At 43.3% G+C, this 21259-nt stretch overlaps 1 protein-coding gene across 7 annotated transcripts in view; it reads left to right on the top strand.

Annotated features, from left to right (window-relative positions):
- Positions 1-21259, top strand: part of COL6A3 (collagen type VI alpha 3 chain) — a 91880-nt gene that overhangs the window by 16633 nt on the left and 53988 nt on the right. For 3 of the 7 annotated variants that reach the window (XM_007966765.3, XM_007966766.3, XM_007966764.3), the window contains exons 2-6: positions 1977-2097; positions 3622-4239; positions 10658-11260; positions 17625-18209; positions 19889-20488. In XM_007966765.3, coding sequence (XP_007964956.3) covers positions 2007-2097; positions 3622-4239; positions 10658-11260; positions 17625-18209; positions 19889-20488 — 2497 coding nt within the window. In that variant the 5' untranslated portion in view covers positions 1977-2006. The remainder of the gene's footprint in view (positions 1-1976; positions 2098-3621; positions 4240-10657; positions 11261-17624; positions 18210-19888; positions 20489-21259) is intronic. The other 4 variants (XM_007966767.3, XM_007966768.3, XM_007966769.3 and 1 more) reach the window with 4 other exon arrangements.

Raw genomic sequence — 21259 nt, 5'->3', positions numbered from 1 at the left:
CTGGCTAAGAAGAGTCACTGACATGCACATCATTGCAAAATGAAAATGAGCTTCTTGTTCAAATGTTTTAAGAATTCCAAGATAGCAACATCAAAGCATCAAACTGAGTGTGGGGCCCTTCAGGGCACAGGGTCCTGTGGGCAGCCCTGGCTGTGGTCTGAGAAAAAGTTAAAGGAAACCAGAATCCTGCATCAAGGAGAGGAGAAAAAAGGTGCTGTCTTGGCAAGGGGGCTTCAGCCTAGACAGAAAGACCTAGGGTAGCTCTCTGGAGGGGTCTTAAGGGAGACCCCAGCCTCCAAGCTGATCTCTTAGATTGGAGATTGGAGAGTGAAGAGGCTGTCACAAAATCTTGTGGTAGGAAGAGAAGGTGTTGGCAGGGGAAAGGTCTGATAATGCACCTACTGAGCTCATGTCAACATAAACTTGGCTGGTGGGGCATCATGTGTGCGGCCCCCAGAGGCCCATGGGTATGGGAGACCGTGCAACAGAGCAGTTAGCCTCCAGGTCTGCCTTCACAGTCTTACTAATTAAATCACCCTGGGCTCATTCCATTGTGAGATTGGAGGTTGGCATATGACAGATTTTCTGTGGAGGAAAAGTGCTAAATATTAATAGAGAATACGGACAAGGCTTGACATGGTCCCAGCTGTGTAGTTGGGTTGCATTTGGTGTGATTTGGGCAAAGCCCATTCTCTCTATAAACTGAAGCTTTCCTCTGAGGTTCTTTTAAACACGACTTACAAACTTAAGCTGGGTGTCAAAACCTGACACCTTTTGTGCCTATGAGTGCCTTTACTCCTGACCCATTTCCATTCTGCTCTTTGCTTAGGAATATGCTATGTCCAAATTGCTGCCCACATCACTTTGGGTGGAAAAAAAGGTTTAATTGCATAGCTTTTAGCTGTGGCCAAAGTAATAGTCACTGGATTCAAAAATTCTCATTTATTTGTTTAATAAAAACTATCTTTCATAATGGATAAAATTTTCATTCATTTGTAATTTGAAAAAGAAAGAGAATATTTTCAGATTGTGGAGAAACTACTATGGAATGCCTACTTTCTAAAAATGTAATTGTGTTCTTTGAACTATGTTTAAGAATGTCCAGAGAGGACAATGAGCAGTGTCATTACATGTGATCTATATTCTGCTAACAAGAAGAGATCTGAGGTCACCTTAGACAGAGAGCTCTGACTATTCACTTCTCATTTACCTATTCTTTACCTCCCTCCCACCATCCCTCCTCTTTCTTTCTTTTTTCCTTCCTTCTTTCCTTTTTTCCTTCTTTCCTTCCTTCCTTCTTTCCTTTTTTCCTTCTTTCCTTCCTTCCTTCCTTCCTTCCTTCCTTCCTCCCTCCCTCCCTCCCCCCTCTTTCTTTCCTTCCTTCCTTCCTTCCTTCCTTCCTTCCTTCCTTCCTTTCTTTCTTTCTTTCTTTCTTTCTTTCTTTCTTTCTTTCTTTCTTTCTTTCTTTCTTTCTTTCTTTCTTTCTTTCTCCTTCTCTCCTCTTCTTCTTCTGGTTCTGTTTCTTTCTCTTTTCCTTCCTTCCTTCCTTCCTTCCTTCCTTCCTTCCTTCCTTCCTTCCTTCCTTCTTTCTTCTTTCTTCCTTCCTTCCCTCCCTCCCTCTCTTTCTCCTTCTTTTCCTTCACTTCTTCATTCCTTCCCTTCCCTTAACTTTCTTCTCTTCTCCCTTCCCTTCCTTTTCCTTTTCCTTCCTTCCTTCCTTTGTTCCTTCCTTCCTTCCTTTTATATATGCATATATGTGTATGTATATGTATCTATATATATTTTTGTCGATCGATCGATCGATCGTCTATCTATCTATTTATCATCCATCCTTTTGCTGCTGATTCAAAGAATGAATCAGATACAAAGTCCTCTTGGAAGTCTAAAAAAAGACGTAGAAAGCATGGAATTTTGATGGGTTTTGCATAATGAGATTCAAAAACTGATCATTCCCTTTGCCCTATTTTCTCTTTTAGGTTCATATCTGGTGCTTAGACAAATTCAAAATGAGGAAACATCGGCACTTGCCCTTAGTGGCCATCTTTTGCCTCTTTCTCTCAGGCTTTCCCACAACGCATGCCCAGCAGCAGCAAGCAGGTAAGAGCCAGAAACGTCCCTGATTTTGTAAAAAGAAATAGCATTCTTTGATTTTAGATCTTAGGCATCATGCACTGACATGGAGCTTAGATATATTTTTAAGGCAGCTAAGCCATTTATTATAGGAGAGTCAGATAGGATAGTTATAGGGTTTACACACCTTTTCAGATACCCTTTATGCAGTGAGAGATGACCTATTTTTATTAAAATTTGGGTTTGGTATCTTGGAATTGGCTTGAAAATGATTTGTTTTTACATTGGATGTGAACAGAAAGTTTGTATCTCAAATGTTTTACCACCTGAAGGGACTTTCCACATTTCTGGCATTGGCTGGTCTCTGAGCACATAAACTAGGGAGAAGTCAATGATTGAAAGTAAAAACTATTTTCCCTGAAAAAAACAAAGATCACCCTCTCTCTCTAACTCCAGATGCAGAAAGGCATTTTCATCTAGGATCATTGGATCTTTAAGATTTCTGTTTCCCGAAACGAATTAAAAACATGGATTCTAATTAACTCAATTAGGAATTTGATTGCAGGGTTTTAGAAAAGTGGGAAATGCTTCATGCATTGCAAACTGGAAAGGACTGAGGTGGGTCTCCCACTCCTTGACCCAGAGAGCTGGGCCTCTGAGGGAGTCCTCCTGCAGGCCAGGTTGCTCTTAGATGGGGGGAAGTCTAGTGTCACTTCAATGGAAGAAGAACGTGGGTTGGGGCATCAGGTCAGCCCGAGGTAAGTAGAGTCCAGGAGCAAGCCTGGCTCACAGCTGCAGAAGGGCACCTCCTGGGGCGGGCCACTGACAGCCTGATACCCTGAGCTCCTACCCTTGAGGGAGAACTGGGTTCATCTGGAAACGAGATAGATAATGTTTGACATCTATGAAGACTTTTCTGGCTCTGAAAAATATGCAGTAACTGATTAGAGTACCTTTTGTTCATGCTCAAAAATCTGGAAAAAATAAGTCTTTTCCCTTCTCTACATTTGCACAGGTCCTCCTCTCTTAAAGAACATGTATTTATTATATTTATTTTTCATGCAAATTACCCAAAGCATTGGGGGTTAGTGAATGGAAAATAGCAATTTTTACTTTTTCTTTTTGTCAAGGCCCAGTTTCATATTCCAAACTAAAGAATGAATTTATAAAATGATGGTTGGTTGTCTGTGATAAGACTTCCTTCTGGTTTAATCAGGTGGGTCTTGGGGCTCAAACTGCCACAGGGAATCATGTTTGAGTTAAAGACAGCCCAGGAAATTGTTTCCTCAATCTGGAGCATGCTACTGGCCCATTCATGGTGGTCTCTGAGTATGGAACTTGGGCTAGTGACTGGGCACCAGCAGCTCTTGAGTGCATGGGCCCAGGTCCCTGGTTCCCAGGTAAGTGAGTCTACCTTCCTGTATTACCAGTGAGGTGTGAAGTGTTTAGTTACAATATAGTGTAAACCAAATTTGTTTAGGAAGGCTTTGCACTGATAGGAAGTAATTGCTTATATAGTAGAAAAATCTAAACCAATGTCTTTTTTTAAAGATGTCAAAAATGGTGCCGCTGCTGATATAATATTTCTAGTGGATTCCTCTTGGACCATTGGAGAGGAACATTTCCAACTTGTTCGAGAGTTTCTATATGATGTTGTAAAATCCTTAGCTGTGGGAGAAAATGATTTCCATTTTGCTCTGGTCCAGTTCAACGGAAACCCACATACCGAGTTCCTGTTAAATACGTATCGTACTAAACAAGAAGTCCTTTCTCATATTTCCAACATGTCTTATATTGGGGGAACCAATCAGACTGGAAAAGGATTAGAATACGTAATGCAAAGCCACCTCACCAAGGCTGCTGGAAGCCGGGCCGGTGACGGAGTCCCTCAGGTTATCGTAGTGTTAACTGATGGACACTCGAAGCATGGCCTTGCTCTGCCCTCAGCGGAACTTAAGTCTGCTGATGTTAACGTGTTTGCAATTGGAGTTGAGGATGCAGATGAAGGAGCATTAAAAGAAATAGCAAGTGAACCAGTCAATATGCATGTGTTCAACCTAGAGAATTTTACCTCACTTCATGACATAGTAGGAAACTTAGTGTCCTATGTGCATTCATCTGTGAGTCCAGAAAGGGCTGGGGACACGGAAACCCTTAAAGACATCACAGGTAATGGCAATGCCACCAAGCTACGCCGTGCCCTGCTGTTCTTGGGAGATGAGCTTGGCAACTGCTGGCCTTAAAGCAACAGCTTGGATGGCGCGCGGGCCAGGGAAGAGATGAATGTTCACAGGTTTAAAAACAAAGGTTTAATTTGGAATATTCTTCCGTAGTCTTCTCCCCAAGTAGGGCATTCACCTACGTACAAGAAGAGTCTTTTTTTAAACAACTAATATTTTCACTCTAAAAAAACCCACATTCTAATATCATGATCCCACAAAGCACTCTGCCTTCCTTAGAAAAGAAAGCCTCAGAGTGGTGAGATGTGCATCTGATCAAACCCCTCTATCTGGTGTTGAGATCTGTTTCATTTAAGGAAAGTTCCCTGTTGGACAGTGCATGAACTGAGAGGGGAGCGAGGGCATCTGTTTTTGTGTCCAGTGGACTAGCAGAGAGCTCCTCTCTTCTACTCCATGGAGTTAACTTAAGAGTGTTGGTAGAATTGGAATTGCAAGAAACCTCAGCTATGATCCAGTCTAGATCAATTTGGAAGAAATTGAGTCCTGGATGATTAGTGACAGCCAGAGCTGGAGGCTGTGCATTTGGGCTGTGGGTCTGGTCTTCTTACTTGTCCTCCATGTGGTAATCATGGCTGTGCCCACAGCCACTCTTCTAATTCTAATGGCATTGATGAGATGCCATTCTAATTCTAATGGCATTCCACTCTGGAAGTCTTGAGAGCACGTGGACATTGTATTGATGTGTCATGTGCTGTTGCATGTACAGAGACAATTGGCCGACAGGTTATTTAACCAGTTAAGTCCATTAGCTCTCCTTCCAGGGCTAAGTGCCTAAATGGCCAGTGGGAAGGAATTTGACAAGTAAAATTTCAAACTGTACCATATCACAGCAACTGTGATGAGTGCTCAGAGTTTACTCACTAGTGATGGACAGAGCAGAGGGCCCTCCCCTTGTTAGAAAATCAGTCCATGCAGCCATTTGATAGCTGGTAGCAGAGAATTCTGGGTGGAATGAGCAGGAAATGAGAGAGGAATCCAAGGGGAGAGTTGAGCTCCAGAAAGGAGACACACATGTTCTCTGAGATGGAGGGAAGGGATGAGAAAAGGGGCTGTGTTTCCAAGATATTCAGGTGGAAAAGAGGCACATTGAGAGAGAGTTCAAGTTGAGTTGACATCTATCATCTCAATAAAGGAGGGGAGCAGTGGGGCTTGGGGTCTTGGAGGGATTGAAGTTATTTTTGATTAGCTGCTATAGGGATGTGAAGAGGGGTCACAAAACATTCAGGAAGCAACTGCTGATTTGCAGTGGTGTCCAGTTGCTATCAGAGATTATGAGTCAGTGGACGTCTCCATTAGTGTGGATCCCTGCCTTTCTGCAGATGTCTCAGCACTCCCAGGATCAAAAGGGTTCCCAGAACTGGGACTTGCAAAAAGGGAACAATAGAGAGGACAGAAGAAAATTTTCTCAGTAAGGAAATCCAGAGTGGTGGCTAGTAAATTCCTAAAATAGCCTGCCATGGTGTCCTGGCAGTGTGGGGAGCTAATGAGAACTAGAATGGGCCAGGAGACCTCTGAAGAGCCAGAGGATGAGAGGCTAGGGCTTGGAAGGAGAGCCCTGGAGACAGCTGAGTATGCAAGTCAGAGACACTGCTGGTGTGTAGACAGGGAGACCTCCAAGGGCCAATCTCAGGGCTGGAGGAGTTTCCAGTGGTGCTCAGTGTAGTCCTCAGATGTGTAGGAAATGTAGACAGCCAGCCACTGCAGAAACCAGAGAGGCTGGTGCTCACAAGCATTGTCCATACAGTCCTCAAAGTCTGGAGATGACCACAGAGCCTGCAGTGTGGATGCAGGCTGAACATGATGTAACTAAATCACGTAGGAAGGTTAGAGACTCTTCTGTGTATTTAGTAGGCATGAGGAAGTGAATAATTCTTTGAATCAAAAAAGAATGAGTGGGCAACCACATGGCATAGGGTAACTGATCATAGGAAGCAAGACTTATGAACAGACTTTTCTCCTACACTTTTAAAAATGGTTACCACCGAGACAGCCATTGAGACAGGAGGTAGGAGGTCAGGTGACTGATGGAGAGTCAGTCTCTTGTGAATACACAGGGATGGTGGGGCAGGAAAGAGAGAGTTGAGGCTTGGAGGCACACATCACTCTATAGGACCACATGGGAGGGACAGCAGAAGAGCTGCAAGATTGTAATCAGGATAATGGAGCAGTTGTAGAGAAGCAGTACCAGAGGTCAGTTTTTCATAACAAGGATTCAGAAAGCAGGAGCTGAAGAGAGATGACCCTACATCAGCAGAAAGGAACCAGCTGTCTTGGGAAGGCAGAGCTTGGTGAAGAAGAGGGTTTCAGAACTAGCCAGCCCCAGGGTGTTTCAGCAGTTTGTTCATAAAATGGTTTTCCCAGTGGTTACCCCTGATTTCAGCTTTAACGGGGCTGGCAGTGCTGATGCCCTTACCCAGTGGGTCTACTTCTCAATAGGAAGGAGTGAGAGGCAGTTCAAACACTGAAAAGTGTTTCCTGCTTCCAAATGACAGGCCTCCTCCTTGGCATTACCACACAGGCATCAGTCCTGCCAAATGACAGGAAAAGGTGAGTGTCCCCAAGAGCACCCCAAACCACTCAGGTTGCCAGAAAATGACAAGAGGGTATCTACAATGAACTGCACTGCTTGTTACCATAGTATCAATATCATTAATGCCCTGATCCATCACATTTTGGAGTATAAGGATAATAACAAAGACCTATCAAAAAACAGTGAAAGGGGCTCATGCCTATAATCCCAGCACTTTGGGAGGCTGAGGCAGGTGGATCATCTGAGGTCAGGAGTTTGAGACCAGCCTGGCCAACATGGTGAAACCCCATCTCTACTGAAAATACAAAAATTAGCCAGATGTGGTGGTGGGCACCTGTAATCTCAGCTACTCGGGAGGCTGAGGCAGGAGAATCGCTTGAATCCGGGAGGCGGAGGTTGCAGTGAGCCAAGACCATGACACTGCACTCCAGCCTGGGTGACAAGAGTGAAACTCTGTCTAAAACAAACAAACAAACAAACAAACAGTGAAAGGGACCAGTAGATAAATGGAACATCTTTTACTGACGTTTTGTTATACTCACAAAAATAGCTGAGTTTGCCTTTATGTTTAACCATTATGTAATGGACAAACAATAAGATTACCATCATGAATGTTAAATGAAACTACCAACATCGTGTGTTTCCACACAGATGATAAAACCTTTGTTTTTATGCCAAGAAAGCATCTCTGTCTTCTAGTGTCCAAGCCACTAGCAGCACCAGGGCAGAAAATTAATCCGTTCATGTCTCTTTTCTAATTAACATCACTCTGCAATTCCTCCTAGTACCACGTCCCACTGCATGTTCCATGGCAAAACCATAGAATAATAATCCTAGGAAGAACAGTACATCTCTGCTTATAGTTTTTGGAAAGGCAGTTAGAAGGGCATTATAGAAATTGCAGTTTGTTAGGGCTGCTCTTCTTACTACCTGTCTGCTAGGTAACTTCCCCATAGAGCATTCTTGATTATAAAACACACATATGTGTAAAATTTGAACAATCACCACAGTTGTCAATGAACTCTACTCAAATAATCGATCTCTAATGGTTGTGTTTTTAAAAATCCCTCTATCATTCTTTAAAAAAATCACATACCTGAGATACAAAACCTTTATTTTTAAACAAAAGCTAAAAGTGACAGGGAGGATTTTGGTATCAGCTTTCTTTTCTCTGTGAAGGATGAAGAATTTTTAAATTTGTAAAATATATCTACAATTTTGTGTTTTGCATAGGAAATAAGAATGTGAACTTGTTTTTCTTAATGAAAGGAGGCATCACATGAGCTAAGAAAGGCATTGTGCCCACACCAGTGAGTTCAGGAAAAGAGCTTCCAGGGATGTCGAAGGAAACTGTGAATTTTCCTTGGACACTGTAAAACTTTTCCATAGAAAACACCATAGAGGCTGTGATACACAAAGCCTAGAAGCAGAAAACCAGACAACTTTAAAGCTTTCAAATTGTGCATAGATCTGATTCCTCGTAACATTAACATTGGTCATTGGTCCGCCTTGCTGTACACAAGCACACATGGCCCCTGTGTGCCCTTGAGGCTTCAGCTCTCCTGAATAACAAAGCATGCCCTTGTATGTCCCATTATTGTGTGTGTAAGAGGATAATGTTGTTATTCAGTGATGACAAGTTATCCAACGTGTTTCTATGACTGGTCACTGTAGATGTTCAGTCTTTTAGAAGAGAATGTTCAAGGATTTTCCCTCAGGGTTCATTTATCTTACTTGCACTATTATAAATTTCAACCCAAAAGTAAGTTACAAATGGAGAAGAAATAGTGTTATCCTGTGACTTAGGGATCATTTAAAAAAACTTGACTGTATTGATCATATTTAATCCTTCTTTTAAATGTTTTGATATGCTGAGGAAGTGGCAAACCCTCCCATGTCCTTTGAGGTCATTGGTTTAAGCCTGGGAAATGTTGAGGAATTTTGTGGGATTTGTGGAGCCTCTGTATTATACAATGATGTAGGCCATTTCTACAGCTTTCTGTGTAATTCACACCCCCTGGCACCACAGCCTCTTGAAGATCCTTCAGGAATCGTATATTTTGGCTGAACAGAGGCAAATGCTTTGGGCTCTAATCAAGGGCTCAGTCTTATATAAAACTTTTGTGTGGCAATCACTAAAAACACAAGATCTTAATTACTGTAGCACAACAATTATCCTACTCATTACATCTTATAAGAAGGATTGTGATAGCAATGTTGCCCAGTTAATATATTTCCCTATGCAAAGAATTAATCTGCAAATATATTGTCAGGAACTTTCGTGTATATTAGGAAGGGAAGAGAGCAGTTCCAACCCTGGCAATCTGTTTCAGTTTACACAATGAGAAGAGCTTGGGTAAGAATGTAATTTCACTAGAGCAGAACTCCTCAATTTGGGAACTCCTCACTCCCAAAGTGAGACAAGCTTTGGATCATTTGCTACAGTGAGAACAAAAACAATTTTATTGGCACAAGGAAGCATTAATTTTAAATATAAAATGTTCACTGTCATTGAAAAATCAGAGATCAGAGTGAATGGTCTTACCTGTAATATTACCGTCATTTAAAAATGATACCCTGAGTGTATCTTTCTGGAATCCCAGAATATAAATAGATAAGCTCACATATAATCTCTTCTTGTCCCTAACACATACTTAAGTTATCAAAAACATCGACTAGAATAATTGTGCTCTTCCTTGAGTTTAAATCAGCCAAATTTAAACATTTGAACTAAGGCTGTGAAATCTCTGGCCCTGGGTTTTAGATTTCTCGATCCCTATTCCTCCCTCAGGGCTGTTGTACATCCCCGTTCTCAGTATCAGGATGGGAATTCTCTGTTCACCATTATGGGGGAGAAAAGAGGTCTTGGTCAGCTGTTTTTCTGTCCTTTGTGTAACCCCTGGCTAATTCTGATTGGGGTTTATTTCATGCTCATGGTCCTTCTAGGTAACTAGTTTAGGATGTCATAAAAACAAGGTTGGATAATTATGTCATGACTGGTTTACTATCATTCTACTTAACATTGTTCTGCATTAGGTGACTGAATATAGAGGCAATGACAAAATAAATGAACAAAACATCCTGCCCGATCCCAGACCTGCATTTGAGTTTTATACGGCTAAACATCATTTGAGAAAAAAAAAAAAAAAAAAAAACCACACAAAAATTTCATCAAAGTGTTTTTTACATGAAAACTTTAAATGTAGTTTGAGTTCTGATTCACAAAGTTGCATGTACAAGGTCATTTTGGCTTTTAAAGAAAAGAAGAAGAAACAAGAGTTGCTTAAGGCATTGAGCAACATACTGTGCTGAGGAATCACCAAATCGTTTGTAGCTGTGGATTTGTATAAAATTTTTTTCTAATCATTTGAGAAGGCAGGGGAAATGACCAAAAATTAGAAATCATCTCTAAAGTTTTCTTAACCTACTCATTGATTTTCCCCAGTAGGTTTGGTAGCGGACAATTCATGCAACTACATTTCCCAACAAATTTAGTGGAAATTTCTAGAATATGTGCCCAAGATTCTCCCCTCAGAAAAGTGAATATGATGTTTGGAAATTTAACTATGAGGACGGCACAAATGAAAAATTGCTATACATGTCCCTTTTTTACACCATGATTCCTAAGAGGTTGCCTCTTATCCATTCAGAATGCAGAACTGAAAGAGAATTTCACATTCCTTCATCAACATGTGTTTTGTTTGCCCATATTTCGTGTTTCTTATTGGTTTCCAAAGAAACATGTCAGAACACTGAATAATGCATGTGGTCACTTGTTCTAATGCTTTCACATTTTTTGCATTTCTTTCTTTTAAAGCACAAGACTCTGCTGATATTATTTTCCTTATTGATGGATCAAACAACACCGGAAGTGTCAATTTCGCAGTCATTCTCGACTTCCTTGTAAATCTCCTTGAGAAACTCCCAATTGGAACTCAGCAGATCCGAGTGGGGGTGGTCCAGTTTAGCGATGAGCCCAGAACCATGTTCTCCTTGGACACCTACTCCACCAAGGCCCAGGTTCTGGGTGCAGTGAAAGCCCTCGGGTTTGCTGGTGGGGAGTTGGCCAATATTGGCCTCGCCCTTGATTTCGTGGTGGAGAACCACTTCACCCGGGCAGGGGGCAGCCGTGTGGAGGAAGGGGTTCCCCAGGTGCTGGTCCTCATAAGTGCCGGGCCTTCTAGTGACGAGATTCGCTACGGGGTGGTAGCACTGAAGCAGGCTAGCGTGTTCTCATTCGGCCTCGGAGCCCAGGCCGCCTCCAGGGCAGAGCTTCAGCACATAGCTACCGATGACAACTTGGTGTTTACTGTCCCGGAATTCCATAGCTTTGGGGACCTCCAGGAGAAATTACTGCCGTACATTGTTGGCGTGGCCCAAAGGCACATTGTCTTGAAACCGCCAACCATTGTCACACAAGGTATGTATCCTCTTCTCACCATCTGTGTGGGAGTGGGGTGTTGTGTGTGTTGGTTTTCGTAGAGGTAAGGTGGGCACCAGCATGATTCGCCACAGGAGAAGCTGTAAGTACCCACAGTCCAGTCCTTCTCTGATGAGCTGGGTCCTGGATGTCATGTTTGTGATTGTTGCAGTGTGCGGAAAAACTAAAGACCAATGAGTGAGTGAAAGCTTTTACGAGAGTATGAATTGCTGAGAAAGTGTGCTTTTAAGGCTAATTCAACAAACCTGTTGCTTTGAGATTATTAAACTACTTATAATCCAGTCTTTCTAAAAATGGGCTTGAGGGGCTCATTACAGTTCTGAGAAAGTTACTCCAGGACCATGGCATTGGGTTCTAAAAGTCAGTGTTAGAAGTGTGCTCGCAGACAGTGTCTTTCCAAAAGCACAGATGGAGTGAGGGTGTCTCCTCAAAGTCCTTTTGTGCTAGGGTGCTGAGAGTTACACTTCTGAAGGTAAGAAATAACAGTGCAATCGCTTGATGGAATATTTATGAAGTTTTTTTTTTTTTTTTCCTGTGCTTGTCAAGTGTAGGAGTAATTCTCTTGAGTGGCAATATTAGGATACAGGCTCAAATGGAGGGCCTTTGGCAAAACAGCCAATTGGAGCGGTTTAAAAAACAAACAAACAAACAAAACCAACAAAGTCACATAACAAATATGCACTTAACAAACATAGGAGGTGTGGTGGGGGCATCAGGATACATAGCCTCCTCCACCTTTTGAACTGTTTTCTGAGACATCAGTCACTTTTCAGACCTATCAATTTCATTACCTAGGTGAGGCCAATAGGATGTCATTTGGTAAATTAGGGACACAGTGGCCCCCAACAGTTTCCAGAAACACCCAACTCACTTCCGGTGTTGCTTACACACTGGGATGCTCTAACAAGATCAGTCCTTGAATATAAGACCTTGTTCTTCATTGTCCTTCCAGAGTATGGGCTCAATGAAAATTGATGAATGGATACCGAGGCTCCTATAAGACTCTGATTATCATCTGCAACAAATCATCTAAATTTTCTTGGGTGAAATAACACACTATCACAGCTCTTATATGTTAACTTTATAAGTAAAGTCTGGGTCTACAGGATAAATATTGTAATAAGATACTGCTTCACCCATTGTATCAATTACAATTGATAAAGGGAGGTTTTCCTTTGATAAAGGAGTGACAATAATTTTAAAATAACCCTTTTGGAGACTATACTGTTGTATGAAATTAAGAGTAGAACATTTTAAAGTCTTGATGAAAAACATCACTATCTATTTATTTAAGGAACTGACATCTACTTAATAGTGCCTTGCTAATCATTAGCTCTAGTTGCTGCATTCATGTAAAGACAACATCACCACATTTCCTTACAAGGGTTACAAAATTCACCCTGAGTTATCTCAAACTTGCTTCAGATGAATTTATACCGCGGCTTTTGTTGTAATAAAAATTGCAGGTAGAAAGCTCAGGCAATGGCATCTCTACTTAATCTGTACATTGGAACTGTGATCTGGTGATGTAGCAAGAAAAGCGTATGTGAGCATTGCCTTCTGGAGAAGCCTGTGCCTAGCATTTATTTAAGTTTGAAAGGCCAATTCCGTGTGGCTTAGCTTTTGCTGCATACAGTTTTCCAGCTTTTCCTCTCACTTGATGGGACCACAAAATTGGCCCAAATTCTTCAGATGAGCTAATAGGGAGACTAGAATTTTGAGCATAATGTTCTGAGTGCAAATGGAGATTGAGAAGCAATGGAAACACAGCATGCAGGACTGCCTGCCCGGTGCCTGGAGCTGCTCACGCTCATTCCATCATGGCGCTGTTGTGTGACTCTGGCAGTTAAGAAAACAGTCAAGTGAACATTTACGACCTGCCGAGGTTTCTCTGAGCTTGCATACTTTTGGTTTGCATCCCGAAGTATAGAAGCCCAGACAGTTCCCTGTGTTTTGCAAACACCGAGGATGCGACATGGCTGTAGACGGGAAAGCTGGGTCTTATGTGAACCTGTCGTGTGATCCTGGGCAGGTCAAAGTTATTTCAAACTTAAATAAATGCAGCCTCTCTGGGTTTTGCTTTCTTGAATTTGTGACAAAGGAGATGCACCAGATGAAGATATGTCTGGACCAGGAGAAGTTTCAACTTTTTAATGAAAATGGGCAGAACATGACCCTTGTTTCAGATTTCCCCTAGCTAAGTAGAGTTTCAACCCCTTGATTACGAACATCATGTTTAATATCAGTGATTAACTTGGAAATATTCAACAAATATCCTTGACTATCTGTCATGTGTCAGACACTACGCCAAGCACTGGAGATATGGTGCTGCTTAATGAGACAGATGTGGCTGCTCATCTGTTACAGGATAATGGGGAAAGAGATAATAACATAAACTGGTGTCCAGGCAAAATATTCTGAGTATGATAAGTTGCAGTGGGGCACTCAACAGGGCTGTGATAGGAAGACTGGGGAAGAGAATTTTAGATCAGGTGGATGGAAGGCCCTGAGAAGGCATGGGACCCAAGCAGATGAGCACGTGGAGAGCAGGGGAAGACTGCTTCAGGCAGAAGGAAGAGCAGGAGGGGTGACCCTGCAACACAAAGGTGCTTGGTCTCTTCCCAGAACTGTCAGAAAGCAGTGTAGCCAGAGCACACTGGACAGGGAGCCTGACAGGGAGCCAGGTTCAGGCTCCCTGGATGCGTGGAAGCTGGAGAAGCAGCTGCTGTAGGGGGATGAGAAGCCACAGGGAGCAGGGCCTGTGGGTTGGGAGCCAATGGCAGAGGCAGGTAGGCTGTGGGTTAGGGGTGGGGGCAGGGGCTCTCCTCTGAGGGCTTCTATTTTCTCAGAGACAGATGAGGAGGCCTTGGCACGGTGCAGGCAGTGGCAGAGGGCTGAGCAGAGAGCACAGCCGTGAGACAGTCATTCTGGAGGACAGGACAATCAACTTCCCAGGGAGGCATGGGAGGATGGCGGGCAGGCACAGGTCTCCTGATGGGGGTCTGGAGTTCTGAGTGTGGCATGCAGGTACCTGGTTGTGTGGTCTTCTCCAGAAATGTCCCCTTCTTGGGTGATGCATGAGGAAGACCGCGGGCCTGATGGAGGCTTTGTCAGGAGAGTCTGATGGGGGCGCAGGGACGAGGCATGGAGGACAACATAGAGAGGCGCGGGAGGAGGGCTGAAGAGGGTTGTGCCGTGTTGGCGAGGAGTAGCAGGACCTTCAAGTTCATCTCCCAACAAGGCAGTGAAGTCAGGCCCCACAGACCCACATGAAAGAGAAAAGACAGCTGTGTTTGGGTTGATATTTATGTCAGGTGGAAGGAAGTGCAGATGCATCCCTGACCTGGCTCACGGAAGGGTCAGCTGTGAGAATCCCAAGGTTTTTATCATCAGGTCGGAGGAGATTCATGGTGCAGCCCCCAGAGAAATGAAATGATTCTGTAAAGGCTAGGTGACTTGCGTCAGAGTCATGAAGCAAACACAGGAATTCAGTTGTTCTTCCAGTTACTCAATATTTTTCAGTGTTTATTGTATTTGGCTAAGCATGGTTTTAGGTATATCATCTGTTATGAGCTCCCACGACTTGAATAAAAATAAAACGTAAATGACCTCTTACCTAGTCAAAGGGGACTCTGCGACAGAGCCTCTGGGAACAAGAGGTGCATTTCAGGGTTCCCAGAGCTGAATCCATATTGGGTGCAAGGAGACTAGGCCAGTTGTTTCATCAGATCTGGAAGGTAGTCCTTCCACCGGCTCGTCGGGAGAAGTTTTAGTGATGCAGCAGTAGGAGGAGGGAAAACGTGGGGGTGGGGAGAGAAAATGTGGGGGGAGAGGGAAAACGTGGGAGGGGAGGGAAAACATTGTGAGGGAGGGAAAACGTGGGGGGAGGGAAAACGTGGGAGGGGAGGGAAAACGTTGGGAGGAGGGAAAACGTGGGGGAGGGAAAACGTGGGAGGGGAGGGAAAACGTGGGGGGGAGGAAAAACATGGGGGGGAGGGAAGACATGGAGTTGGGAGGGAAAGCCTGGGAGGGGAGGGTATGATATTTATCTTCTCCCACCCCAAGAGTTGTGCCACTGCTGATACTTATAAAGAATAATATAACAATGTGGGCCAGTTGGTATAGGAGCAAGAAGCTTCTCAGGTCATTGTTATATGAGTATTTGTCTATTTTTCTGTCATGTGTGATACACATAGTAAATACATGAGTGGTAGATTCATGGTATAGCATATATGGAATTTATATGTGTCTCTATACATGTGTGTGTGTATATCTATATATACACATATGTATATTCTCTCTAATGGTACAAAGGTATAAGAAGTCTTCTAGACATCTAAACATAAGTTTTATCTGCAAAGATATTTTAAGTCAAAATCAAAGGAGTAGCCCAGAGAGACAGCATATTCTAAATTAAATGAAGGAAGGAAAGCCCAGAATCAATGTTCATAACAATGACCATGAAATATCGAGGAAAGGTTCAATGATATTCTGCACACATTGTTAACACCAGTAGGCAACTGGGTTATGGTATTAAGGATGTTGGTGCATAACATGTTACCCTTCTCTTAGAACATATACCTCGTCTTGATGCTGCAGGTGAGCACCCAGATGAGGCACTGTTGTCCTAAAACGATTTCTTAAGGCATGTATCAGTGATTCTCACCCCAGGTATCATGCTCCCAGCCTCTGGTCCAAACAACTAGAAATGAACTGCATTTCAAAAATGTGTTCTAGGCTTGATGTGGTGGCTCACGCTTGTAATCCCAGCACTTTGGGAGGCTGAGGCGGGTGGATCACTCAAGGTCAAGAATTTGAGACCAGCCTGACCAGCATGGTGAAAGTCCATTTCTACCAAACCAAACCAAACCAAACAAAACAAAAATTAGCTGGGCATGGTGGTGCGTGCCTGTGATCCCAGCTACTCAGGAGGCTGAGATGGGAGAATCTCTTGAACCCAGGAAGCAGAGGTTGCAGTGAGCTGAGATCGTGCCACTGCACTCCAGCCTGGGTGACAGAGTGAGACTCTGTCCTAAAATAAAAATAAAAATAAAAATAAAAATAAAAATAAAAATAAGTTCTAGAAGGTAGCTCTGGTTCTTAGAAAGTTCTTCCTTAGCTTCATCCCAAGTTTTGTTTCCTTTGTCTGCTTTTACAAAATCAATTTGCCATGCAATCTATCTGATGGTATATAGTAACGGAGGACTCTTTTGCAAACAGCCTATCTCAGGTTTAATCATTTATGTTCCTCTATTTCTTGGAAGCTCTGTCAGGTTTCTGGGTTAGGTGTTGTGGTCTAATAGAGTTCATGGTTCTTGCAATATGGGTGGGGTGCCTACACGTGGATACGGCAGTTCACAGTCACTGTCAGACAGTGATCTTATTGAGATGTTTTTGTTTTATGGTTTGCCTTTAAGTTATCACTGTCATAATATATTACTTAGGACCTTTAAAAACAGGACTTTTTTTTTTTTTTGAGACAAAATCTTGCTCTGTCACCCAGGCTGGAGTGCAGTGGTGCAATCCCGGTTTACTGGAACCTCCTTCTCCCGGGTCCAGGCAATTCTCGTGCCTCATCCTCCCAAGTAGCTGGGATTACAGGTGTCCACCCACACGCTCAGCTCATTTTTGTATTTTTAGTAGAGATGGGGTTTCCCCTTGTTGGCCAGGCTGGTCTTGAACCCCTGACCTCAGGTGATCCACCTGCCTCGGCCTCCCAAAGTGCTGGGATTACAGGCGTGAGCCACTGTGCCTGCTTAAAGCACAGATCTCTTAAGTGAAAAACGTTTGCAGCACTTGCTGACTTTGATGCTAATTTCCTTTTTATAAGTTTTATGTTAAGTAATTCTTTTACCTGTCAAATGAAGACATGGAATGTAGAACTGAGAAGAACAGGGATGTGCTCTTTCAGCTTGTGCACTTGACAATGAGCATTTTGAAATCAAGACTGTGAGGCAAAGGGTTCTCTGAGCAGACATCAGTGGTTTCTTTAATGATTCAAGCAATGGCTTCACTCTGGCCAAGTTGTGTATTTGTGGCAGAAAAGAACTTACTGCATTTTCAGTGACAGCATACAAAACAGGTGGCTACTAAAACTAAATTTGTTTTGTGCAACTATTTTGTAAAAAGTACTGACTGGGCAGGGTGGAAGGGGAGCCAGCAGGTGGGGAGGCAACTGTAACTTATGTGTTCGTTAGGACAAATTCCCTTTGGGGCGGCCCTGTGGTCACACTGGCCACAGTAAATGGGGGTATCCTTTAAATGGAGTTAGCTTTGTAGAAAGTCATTGTTGATTGTGCTTGGTAAGGCCATTCTAATTGCCTTATAATGTTGCCACCTACAGTCATTGAAGTCAACAAGAGAGACATAGTCTTCCTGGTGGATGGCACATCTGCACTGGGACTGGCCAACTTCAATGCCATCCGAGACTTCGTTGCTAAAGTCATCCAGAGGCTGGAAATCGGACAGGATCTTATCCAGGTGGCAGTGGCCCAGTACGCAGACACTGTGAGGCCTGAATTTTATTTCAATACCCATCCCACAAAAAGGGAAGTCATAACCGCTGTGCGGAAAATGAAGCCCCTGGACGGCTCGGCCCTGTACACGGGCTCCGCTCTAGACTTTGTTCGGAACAACCTGTTCACAAGTTCAGCCGGCTACCGGGCTGCTGAGGGGATTCCTAAGCTTTTGGTGCTGATCACAGGTGGTAAGTCCCTAGATGAAATCAGCCAGCCCGCCCAGGAGCTGAAGAGAAGCAGCATAATGGCCTTTGCCATCGGGAACAAGGGCGCTGATCAGGCTGAGCTGGAAGAGATTGCTTTCGACTCCTCCCTGGTGTTCATCCCAGCCGAGTTCCGTGCCGCCCCATTGCAAGGCATGCTGCCTGGCTTGCTGGCACCTCTCAGGACCCTCACTGGAACCCCTGAAGGTATGGTGGGGATGGCTTCACACACACAATGGGGTGGTCTCCAGGCAGGACTTTTGAGAACAAAACAAAATGAAGTGTGTTTGTGTTTAGCTAAGAGACCACAAGTGATGAAAACAACAGCAACAAACACGATTTATTTCAGGTTCCCTTTTGCACTGGATTGAGGATTGTATGGTTTGAAATGTCATACGATAAAATTTCATTTGATAAGAACCATGTGATTTAAACCGTAGGACCATGGGGCCACCTATCTTTGAAGCTGCTGGCCGAGGAGGTCACATCTCAGTTCTTATTGCTTGTCAGATCCCTGTGTTCTTCTGTTTCTACTGGTGGTTTCTGTCCAGTCTCCTCCCCACCACCAGGATGTAGCTTTCCTTTCCTGAGTTGACCATGTACTTCTAAACAGCCTCAGTCTGAGCTGTTTAGGGCACAGTGTCCTCAGTTTTTAATCCCTCTCTTCTCTCTCATTAAGGGATTACCCTCAATGGGAAAGCATATTGAATGGATAAGTGTGGAGTTCAAACCTAGTGGTTCTTCAAATCCCTCGTTTAATATGATTGTCAGTGGAGAGTTATTTTTAAAGATATTATACAGATATATGAGCTAATGAGTTGAAGAAATACAATTCACCATCCTTAATGAAGAGAAGATGAGTATCACAGAATGACGCTTTCCCTCCTTGCAGACTCGATGACTAGAGGATTGGCTGATACATGACCCATGCTGCCTGGATACATGCTTTCTCTTCACACTCCCTGGTCTTCTAAATCCATCTCTTTCTCTCTCTCTTCTAAAAATTTTCTTAAAACTTTCAATCAACACTTTCATGGCCAAAGTTCAACTTAACCTAGGATACAATTAGTTGTGAGGTCTAAATTACAGTAGGACATCAGGGAAGAAATAAAAAAATAAAATTTTAAAGGCACATGTTAAATGTGTTGGGTCAAATACACTATTTTGAGAATTATACTTTTTATTCTTGATGTGTATAACTTTGGCCAAGCCTAGCAAATTGTCTCTTTCTATTTTACTGTGTATTTATTGTCCCATCATCTCACTTTGGGGGAATTCCCTTATTGGATGATTACCTAGCAAGGCTGTGACTTCCTAATAGAAAAGTCCCAGTAGAGAATGACAAACAGGGAAGTCTGAAGAAGACTTCAATATGAGACCAGACTACTTTTGTTTCTGTTTTTTTAGCCTTAAGGAACTCATGTTCCCAGGTTAGTGAGGGCTAACTGCTTCTAGGCTATGGATGGAAGACCCTCTGTTAGTGGGTAGAGGTGAGTCCCAGAGGACCTAGCCAGGCACACTTACATCTGTCTGGGATGAGTGATGTGGAATGATGCAGCACCTTCATAGAATTCATTTTTAGGGAAGGAGTGTTTGGTTTCAAGGATTCTGATCATTTTTGTTGTTTGTAAACATTCTAACTTTGATGTTGCAGCTCTCTTTGAGCCATCTTGGTTTTGTAAACTCAGCTACCAATATGTCTCACAAACACCAGCCACCACCAGAGGAAAATATGCAGCCATCTGCCATATTTTATAAGACGGGCATGCTTTGCCACACTGTCTCTGTGTTTTAAATGTTGGCATGTGTGCACGTGTTGTAGGCACACATGATAAAACTCTCCGTGGTTGTCTATGTCTCACTTTGTTTTCTGTGCTTCACTGCAGTTCACGCAAACAAAAGGGATATCATCTTCCTTTTGGATGGATCAGCCAACGTTGGAAAAACCAATTTCCCTTATGTGCGCGACTTTGTTATGAACCTAGTTAACAGCCTTGATGTTGGAAATGACAATATTCGTGTTGGTTTAGTGCAATTTAGTGACACTCCTGTAACGGAGTTCTCTTTAAACACATACCAGACCAAGTCAGATATCCTTGGTCACCTGAGGCAGCTGCAGCTCCAGGGAGGTTCTGGTCTGAACACAGGCTCAGCCCTAAGCTATGTCCATGCCAACCACTTCACGGAAGCTGGCGGCAGCAGGATCCGTGAACACGTGCCGCAGCTCCTGCTTCTGCTCACAGCTGGGCAGTCTGAGGACTCCTATTTGCAAGCTGCCAACGCCTTGACACGCGCGGGCATCCTGACCTTTTGTGTGGGAGCTAGCCAGGCGAATAAGGCAGAGCTTGAGCAGATTGCTTTTAACCCAAGCCTGGTGTATCTCATGGATGATTTCAGCTCCCTGCCAGCTTTGCCTCAGCAGCTGATTCAGCCCCTAACCACATATGTTAGTGGAGGTGTGGAGGAAGTACCACTCGCCCAGCCAGGTAAACCTCCCCTGTTGCCAGGAACTCCCTCTTCTTCCTCAGGCACCACCCTGGCGGGTAGTTGGCCAGTCTGAACTCAAGAGCATTGTGGACTGTAGAAAGACAATTGTCTCCCTTCCATTGAAATAGTTTGGATGGGGACTTGAGACACTGTACCAGCAAGGTTGGACTCTGTCTAAAGGGTATTCACGAAAGAAAGTCTAGAACATCCACCTTACGTTCTGTCCATTTTGCCTTACCTTTTATTCAGAAGGATTTTTTTCCTCTAATGACTATGAGGATTCTGGAGTTCGAATCCAGAGTTGGGGGCCATGGGGTAGAGAGAGACAAAGAGGGACATTTTTCTTACATGAGTATGCCTTGGGATTATTTAAACATTGAAATTGTTATTTTTACATGATTTTTAAATGTTCAACATCTGCTGTATCTAGAAAATTATTTGTTATAAAACAAACAAAGGGTGCGTCTTCATGCAATGGTAAAATGGTTTCTAGGGGAAGCCTAACTTACTATTATTATTGCAAATTATTATGGTGGTAAGATATGGTTGTATTAGATCTACCAGTCTGCTAACATCACACAGATGAGTGGCAAGACTAAACCCTTTGAAACCTAATCAAAACAGTTCTAAGAATTGTTTGAACTGAGAATGATATTTACATTACACGTTGTGGCACCATAGGGCCTGTCATCTGTGTTTCCTATTGTCTCATTACAACAGATTGGGAAGCACTGACAAAGAGCCTGACCCACACAGCAATAATGGGCACT

The sequence above is a fragment of the Chlorocebus sabaeus genome, chromosome 10 (assembly GCF_047675955.1).
Source record: "Chlorocebus sabaeus isolate Y175 chromosome 10, mChlSab1.0.hap1, whole genome shotgun sequence".
Lineage (NCBI taxonomy): Eukaryota > Metazoa > Chordata > Mammalia > Primates > Cercopithecidae > Chlorocebus > Chlorocebus sabaeus.
Note: the sequence above shows the minus strand (reverse complement) of the source record. Positions and strands in the feature narration are given on the sequence as shown.